The sequence below is a fragment of the Musa acuminata genome, chromosome BXJ2-5, assembly GCF_036884655.1.
Source record: "Musa acuminata AAA Group cultivar baxijiao chromosome BXJ2-5, Cavendish_Baxijiao_AAA, whole genome shotgun sequence".
Classification (NCBI taxonomy): domain Eukaryota; kingdom Viridiplantae; phylum Streptophyta; class Magnoliopsida; order Zingiberales; family Musaceae; genus Musa; species Musa acuminata.
Genome location: NC_088342.1, coordinates 41,779,233 through 41,787,920, shown reverse-complemented (window position 1 = coordinate 41,787,920; position 8,688 = coordinate 41,779,233). Strand labels below are relative to the sequence as shown.

Genomic DNA, 8,688 nt, shown 5'->3' with positions numbered 1-8,688 from the left:
TTATAGACATATCTTTTCTAAGGATAAGAACGTCATCAACATAAAGTAAGTTGATAATAAAAGCCTCACTAAACTATTTAATGTATATATAATGATCTAAAATCATTTTTTATATTTTCAATCATAAATGAATCAAATTTTTTATATCATTATCTTGGAGCTTGCTTCAGCTCATACAAGCTCTTCCTTAACTTGCAGATAAGATTTTTTTATATCTTTGACTTTGAAACATTTTGTTTGCTCTATGTAAATTTTCTCTATTAAATCACTAAAGGAAAGTTGTCTTCACATTCAACTACATAATCTCCAAGTTTAGGCTAACAATAATACTAAGAGAAACATAGATAGAAGATATTTTAACAATAGGAAAAAAAATCTCTTCAAAGTCAATATCTTTCTTTTGACCAAAGCCTTTCACAACTAATATAGTTTTGTACTTTGGTTAAAAACATTATTTTTGAGTCTTTAACCTGAAAACGTACTTGCTCTTTTAAGGTCTTTCTTCTCTTTTGTAGTTATACTAGATCATATGTGTGGTTCTTCTATAGAGCATCTATCTCTTTATTTATAGTAACTAATCATTTCTTTTTCTACTCACTTTCAATTATTTCATAATAATTCTCTAGTTTACGTACATTAGTAAGCATCATATACTTATCTATAGAGTATCTTTTAGAAGGTTGATGTTGTCTAGAAAATCTTCTCAACTGAGGTTCTATAGAAAGTTACCCTCCATCTTCTTTCTACTCAACATGTTTTGTAAGTAGACCAATATCGGTCTCTACACAATCTTCCTATATATCTTTCCCATCATCTTAATATATTGAAGGAGTAACCATATCATAGTTTGCTAATCCTTCTATAGTTTTAGCTGGTATCTCTTTCTTCAAATTCTCAAGGGTTTAATCCCCAAAGAAGACTACATCTTTGCTTCTAAACACCTTTTACTTTTTTGATCCCAAAACCAATAACTAAACTAATCATGTAAGTAGCTAAGAAAAATATATTTTTTATCATCCTACTCGAACGTTTTAATGTCCAGAAGTAAAATCATAATCTTTGGTGGATTTGGAAGGTCGAAAATGATATTTTATTTAATGAGGTTAAGATTAATATTTATTCTATTGCTATGAAGCTCTTTATGATGAATAGCGAAGACCTACAAAATTCTAAAAGAACTAATTGTGAGATAGGTCATATTGGAATCATCTGGTAGAAACCTTTCATTAGATTAAACTGAATACTGATGGTACTTATGATGCTACCTCCGGTAAAAGAGAATTGAATTTTTACTACGATCTAATAATGGAATTTATCTTTTAGCAGGAAGGTGTATCCAAATCGAAAATCGAATCTGAAGATTTAGACCTGGTTAAAATAATACTAAATAAAGAGAAAGTAATCCCTTGGAGGATACGAAATTGCATCAGTTCTATCATACATGTTTTTTCCAATTTTGAGAATGTAAATATTAACCATGATGTGTATAGAGAACGCAATAGAAGCTCCCACTTTCTAGCTGTATGTGCTAAGATTCTTTAGAGTGACTCATGTTTGAACGTCAAATTGGCCTGAGGAGCAATGTGTAGGATATAAAAGAATTTTGAATTAATAATATCTTCTTCTTTTTTTTAAAAAAAAAACACAAAGGAAAAAAGTATTCTTACATTTTATAATGACAATACTTTGACTACTCAGCATAAAGCTGGCTTCTGATCTGATGCAGCAAATTTGCTTCGATGACATTGTAGTTGTAATCCTCCTGCATGATATCTATGCATCAATGCCATTTGTTGCCTCTTCAACGGATAGGATAAACTGGTTTGAACACAGATTGACTCTCATATGGATCAAAATAAATGTGATTGGAAATAAAATTGCCAATAACTAAACCATGGATTTTGATGAAAGCACACATATTCCAGCTTTGCTTGCAATAGTCTTCAATGAGAGTGAATCAGAGCAAATGCAATAATCCAAAAACTGATATGATACTTACATATGCTAGGCATAATCTAAACACTATATTTTACAGAAATTCAGTTTATAATTTTGAATTCAAAATCTAAATTCCCTGAAACTCTTAGCAGCTATTATTGACCATGTCGCCTTGAGCGCCTACGTCTAACAGGAACTAACCAATTCTTCTCACAGGTCGATTTAGATTTCTTCCTAAGGTCATACTGGATTGCATAAAGATCTTCACAGATTTCATGCCTTGAAAGAGAGATAATCCCTGGCAATATATCCTTCTGGAAATCCCGCCTTCCCCTACGTGGTCTAAAGCCGCATCCATCCTCCCTAGGCTCACTCTCAATTTGGCTAGCACAGATGGAACTTCCATTATCTCTGATCTCCTGTAGCTTCAGAGTTATTGTCTCAAAAGAATTAGAAGACTGAGGCTGATCATTGCCTTCTTCACATTTTAATTCCATCTGCCCATCAATAGCCAATGGATCCATTGAACACAATGGCTTCTCTGAAGAAACAGATAGAAGTATCTCAGCTGCCTTGATAATAATATTATCTTGCTCTATTTTGGGTAGCTGCTGTTCCATATCATCTCTAGGCTGTGATGCATCAGAACTGCACGGTCTATCCTGTGTGCAGATGTAGTCAGAATCTACAACATTTGGAATCTGTTTGTGACAAATCTTTTCAGGCATCACTGAACATGAGTGAGTAGTCCCAAAATCCTTGGAACTGGAGATAACTGTATGATCTTCCATACTTTTCTTCTTTGAGGTACATTCACTGTGTCTAGTTAACCGATTTAGCTTAATGCCGATAGTATACTCCATAAGCTCATCTTTTTGCTTTTCATCTGGCATTGTGACATGACTTGATATGGTATCTTCACTCCCTTCAGCATTTGTTTCTTTCTCTTCCAAATCTCCAGTTGTTTTTGGTGGCAGATTGGTCTTCCCAGATGATGCATGCAAGCAATCGTGTTCCTCGTGAACTCTGAAAATTGGAACATTATTTCTGTCATCACTCTGTACAGCAAAATTTGGCTCACCAACTGATGAACCAATTTTTTCGATTCCAGGTTTTTGTAAGTCTGCTAGAACTGTTCCATTTGTACCACCATGAGCTTGCTCATCGTAGGCACTAGAAAATCTTTCCACTAAATTTTTGCTACATTCTTCAGAGATCCTGATGCCAGATCTGCAGACTTCATTTTCCACAATATATCCTTTATGGTCCCAGTTCTTCCTCATAAAATTGCTGCTCTGTCCGGAAGCTTGTACTGAGGAAGTATCAGAATCTTTAGGGTCATGAGGCAATGAATCAGCACTCTTCTCCCTTGAATTTTCTGAACCTGGAGATACGACACCAGGTTGATTTGTGACAGTGGATTCTTTTGTGCTCTCATTGCTTGCTTCAGATTCTTTTGAGTATTTATCATTTGATACTCTAAGATTATCTCCATAGTGAACAACTGATGAACTTGTTGATGGAGAATAAAATGTTTCTGCAGTATTTGGAAAAACATTTATAGATTCACTGTCTTGAGCTATGTTCAGGTCAATGTGCATAAGTTTGTGTTGTGGCCATTGATTCTTGGTGGGGAAATTGGCAGAGAGAGAGCCTCCATATTCTTCTAATCCTGAACAGATTCCAGAAGATATTAAGAGATCAATTTAATAATAGATTAACAATAGTAAGCTAACTTTCTCGGTTGGCTAGAAGATGAAAGTCCTGCTGGATGAATACCACAATAATCATCACATGAGAAATTAAAAGAAAAAAAGAAAAGAAAAAAATTCCCAGGAAAGAAACAAAGAGGGAATAAAGAGTCATCCTACTAATTTGAAAGGATATTGAGAATATGCTGGATAAGTCCAAGTGAGATTTGCTATGAGAAACATGATCTTTCCAATGTGAAAAGTTATCTTCAACCTTATAGTTAACAATGATCAGCCACGTTCTGAAACCAAGATTTACAAAACAACCATAAAGATGAAACTCTATCCATCTAAATCATAGCATTTGATCAAACCCAAAGATCCTAACATCAAATTAACAATATCAAACTTCAAGTTACAACTGCAGACATAAATTTCAAAATATTATCTTATTGTGAAATACATGGATACTAAAAACCTCCAATGTAAGCAAAACAAGCAAGAAAAATAAATTTGCAATCCAAATTGATCACAAGAATTAAAATTGTCTAGGAAACATATCTTTCTTAGTCCAACAATATCCAAAAAGGAATAAATCAATATACAGCAAGGAAGACATCCATAAACAATTCTAGACAATTGCAGGTCAGCAGTTTCTTCTTACACTGCAAACCACAACAAACCAAAAAATTAACATTGAGATCAGAAAAGAATTGAGGAAGGGGAAGAAAATTTTGGGAGACAGAGTATATATATATATATATATATATATATATATATATATTGAACTGGAAAGGTTTGATGTAGAATTCCAGTGTGCTCATCCTTTTTGGATACTGAGTGATCAAACCAAATCTACATGGAATCTGACTTTGACGAGGACTAGTACTAGAATTCTGCAAGTGCTGCAGTACTAGTTTCTTTCATTTAGGAAATGGTCTCCAAGTTAGTCAAGTTTCTGTAATATCTGTTACATGATTTTAGAAAGAATTTCTTTCCTAAGTTGGCTGCTATGTGGTATCAGGCTCCTCAAACTGGCCAATTAAGACTAACATAGTGTTGGCTCAGCCCTATCGATGCACCTAGACATTGAGTAAGCTCTTGATAAGGATTGTCATGCCCTCAATTAGTAGCACCTGTATGTGATTATTCCAGTGATGTCGGTGTTGATGACATGAAGGTTGAGCTTAGGTCTCTAGTTAAGCCCACCTTGGGGTATCGGTCTAAGATTGAAGAGACATCTTCAATCAAGACATTGCTGTATGCATTGTAGCATCGCCTAGACACTTAGTAACTAGATGGAACTCAACAATCAACAGATTAAGGTAGTACAAAAATAATAAAATCTCAATCTAGTTTGATTCAGGTTGGGTAAGGCACACATCATATCACGAGCAACTTGGAGATTTTTTTTAACAGAATAAGATAATCTATCCATAAACACATCATATTATATATTCTTTTCGAAGCTCTTATGGATGAAGAACAAGATGATGAAATATAGGTTGACATAGTTGTAACTTTTCTTGTGAAATGTGTCTGAAAATCTACAAAAAAAGAGAATGAAATTAGTAATCTGGTTTAAGGTTGGCACATTGTTGTCAAACTATTTGGTTACCTAACGATATAGTGATTGAGGAATTAGTGAAGGGGTGGGAAGATATCAAACAACAACCACTAGAAATTAGATACATCTGTATTCACAACAATATCAACGGGAGTCCTAGACATCTCAATGCGAAAACAAGGCAGCAATAGCTCAAATAATAGGCATAATAACAATGTTACTATGTCAAATAAGCAATCCTGGAACGATCTGATATGACATGTTAAAGACAAATCCGTGACTGATGTAGTAATTGTACATTGTTAATTGGATTGGTTGGATATGCATAAACTGCATATGCAAATACCAAATCTTTCTCCAAAGAGGTATCAGGTATTCATATTGCATCGGATGAATGAATGTAAAACAATATGATGACTAATAATGCATATTGATGGATTCTTGAATTCAGCTTGTTTAAGAAGTGCAATGCAAGAAGAGTTTTATTCTATAATTGATGGATCAATAGTCTCTCGTGTGCAAAAGAATAGATACATTACATCATTAAGAAAACTCACCATCTGGGTAGAGGAAGCTCTCCTCTTGCCATCTTCCAGTCTGAGGCTCTGCATGGGAAAACCTCTCTGTCCGCCTATGACCAGATTCACTCTGCATTGCAGCTACCGAACAAAAGTGAGATGAAGCAGAAATTTGAGAAAGACTCCTATTTGCAGCATTATTTGCCAGAGGTTTGACGCCAGATGAACTATTGACATTAGCTGGAAGCTGAAGACTGTAGCTCCTATCATTAGCATTAAATTCTGTTGTGGTGTTCCGCATCTCCATCGAATTCACCTGCGGGTTGAAATGTACTCAGCAACAAAATAAACAAAGAACTCCACAACTCGCCCACCAAGGTTTTGCCACCGCATATCTTACCGTGAGCCAGCGAGATGGCACGTCGCCGGTTTTCTTCTCGCCCAGTAACTTGCATCCGACTCGTGCCTCACGAGGCGATACCAAATCAGATCGTCTCCAGCAAGCCTCGTTCATCATTTTCTTCTGCGTCCAATACAAGCGATGGAGCTCCCGCACCTACACATCGCGAGATCCGCACTTACGATTCCAAGAACAGATTGGTGTAGCCACGGAAATCCACCAAGCGGAAAAGAGGCAGAACCTGATGCTTGAAGAGGGTGTCGTGCTCAACCATGGCTTGCTTGAGTCCCTCCTTCACCTGCTCCTCGTAGTCCGGCAGCGGCGCGTGGTTTAGGTTCAAGTCTCCTCTCCGCGACGCCACCACCATCGTCGTCGTCATCGTAGCACAAACGCTTCTTCCGATCTCAAGAATCCCTCGTCAAAGACCCTAAGCACATATGCTACAAACGTGAACATCAACAGGAATCAAACAACAACATCGTCGTCGTCATCGTAGCACAAACCCTCCTTCCGATCTCAAGAATCCCTCGTCAAAGACCCTAAGCACAGATGCTACAAACGTGAACATCAGCAGGAACCAAACAACAGGTATAACATCTTTGAAGCAACGAAGCAAGCGACGAACCATGCAAGGAGGGAGGGGAGGGAGATTCCCGGGTGACCAAAAGAAGCTTTAGAGAGAAGACGGGATCGAGGGGGATCAAAGGAAATGGGTCTGCTCTGCCTACCTTTCCCTTTTCCTTTCTGGCTCCACAACTCCTTGAGATCGCTGCCAAAGCAAAACCATCAGAAAAAGAAACATAAAGACAGAATGGATTGGAGGAGGCGATGGACGCAGACATAGCATAACGAGGACAAGTTGGGCCGGCAATGATCTCTTCTACTGCTGCGGTTGCTGTTGCTGCAGTTGCTCTTCCTGTTCCAACCCACTCCCAGGGGGTTCCGTTTCTTCTACCTACAACAGAAACAGAGGAAATTGGTTGCCTAATCTATCGTTGCTCGAACAGTGCGAAGTCGCCCTCTTGCCGTCCTCTCCCCCTTACCTCGAGGGGATCGAGATTGGCTCCTCCTCCGCCTCCTCCTCCTGCTGATCACGAGGCGCCAAGGGAGGAGGAGCAGGGCAAGGGATGGGAAAGGTCAGGGTGCACGGTCACCACACCATTAAATCTGCGACACGAGGCTTCCGAGGGCCTGCCAAAGCTAACGGGAATTCACCCACCCAACCCTGCAATCTCTCTCATTCTTCCAACACAACTTAACAGCACACTACGTTCATCATGTACTTGCTTCATGCCTTTTGTTCCGATAAAGATAACCGTGTTTTGACCTATAAGTCATTTTTCTTCTTTGTTATATATATATATATACTGGTATGCAGAATAGACTAGAGGGGAAAGGGTTCGGTGAATAGCTCAGCTTTCCGTCACCATGTACCAAGACAACACTCCACTATTTAGTTGGACGCATGGAAGCATTATGCTAATTTACGTAGTCACTCACGGTAAGAATATTAAGGTGGATTTGAAGAATCACTATGAAAAATAAGAAAATAATAATTACGTATAATTTTGACAAATAAAATATTAAAAAATGGTATATGGCTTATAATTAATGTCATTTTCTAAGTAAAAGGAGAGACGAAGGTGTTTGACAAAATGCTTCTGAAAGCATGTTTGGAATATTTATTTATGAGTCGCAGTGGATTCGTAGAAAGCAGCAGGCTAGTGGGGAAGTCTTTTTCTAAGCAAAACCAACGAGATTCTTCGAGGCAGCGCCTCCTCTTCCATTCATTTATTACATGCAGCTGCTCTTCCCAAACTACCCCCCACCCATGGCGTATCCATCCCAAAGGTGTCCTTCCAGAAATAACGACATTCTCAATAGTTCTTTCACGTTATATCATATACGTACGACAAGATCGATCTGCAAACAAAACATCCGTTACGTTCATCATATCGCGTTTCGGGAGACTGTGGGCGGCGCGTTTTCTGGGGGATCTGTGCGTCGTGACTCTCGCAGTGCGTGTTTCGGAGACCTTACACGTTACATGTTGCTGGTCGTCTTCTTCCACTCACAGTGCTCCTCGACTCCCATTGGGGTTCGATTTTGACCTTGGTTAGGGATTGGTGCTCTCAAATTGAACACTGGGCACAATGTAACATTGGCCAATAAAGAATATATTGATGCTTTGGGGAATGAACTTCTCGATCAAGTTTCAAGAGATTTCTCTCTTTTTGGGTAGAGAAAGGGTTCGAAGAGACGTTCATTTTGGACAATTGGAACCCTACCGTGGCAAGTTTTGCGTGCAGGAATTGGAATGTTCGGCAGCTGCTGGGCCACGAAATAGGATATCGAAACGAGGGGCACGTTGTCGTACTCCTACTACGCGACGGTGACCGAACGCCTCGTGTCGCCAATTCAGTCTCGAGTTTAGGCGCGATACGAACGGGCCGCTGTTGTCCTCCCCCGTTGGGACTAATCCGAATCAGATCTGTAGGTTTGTCGGATCGGATCCGAATCCGATACCGTGGCCGTCCTCACCTAGAGAGAGCAAGATGGAACGTCACGTGGGCT

General features: G+C 38.7%; 1 protein-coding gene across 4 annotated transcripts; it reads right to left on the bottom strand.

Moving 5' to 3' along the window:
• Positions 1–1,947: 1,947 nt before the first annotated feature.
• Positions 1,948–7,363, bottom strand: LOC135612828 (uncharacterized). Of its 4 annotated transcripts, none has more exons than XM_065109555.1 (7): positions 7,158–7,363; positions 6,955–7,069; positions 6,740–6,883; positions 6,356–6,653; positions 6,115–6,270; positions 5,754–6,030; positions 1,948–3,610 (listed from the first exon to the last, which is right to left on the bottom strand). In XM_065109555.1, the coding sequence occupies exons 4-7, from the start codon at positions 6,491–6,493 to the stop codon at positions 2,094–2,096; spliced, it is 2,088 nt and encodes a 695-aa protein (XP_064965627.1). In that variant the 5' UTR covers positions 6,494–6,653; positions 6,740–6,883; positions 6,955–7,069; positions 7,158–7,363; the 3' UTR covers positions 1,948–2,093. The 4 variants fall into 4 exon arrangements, with proteins under 4 accessions (XP_064965627.1, XP_064965628.1, XP_064965629.1 ...); XM_065109556.1 differs by having other exon boundaries at positions 6,843–6,883; XM_065109557.1 differs by having other exon boundaries at positions 6,356–6,541; positions 6,843–6,883.
• Positions 7,364–8,688: the final 1,325 nt, after the last annotated feature.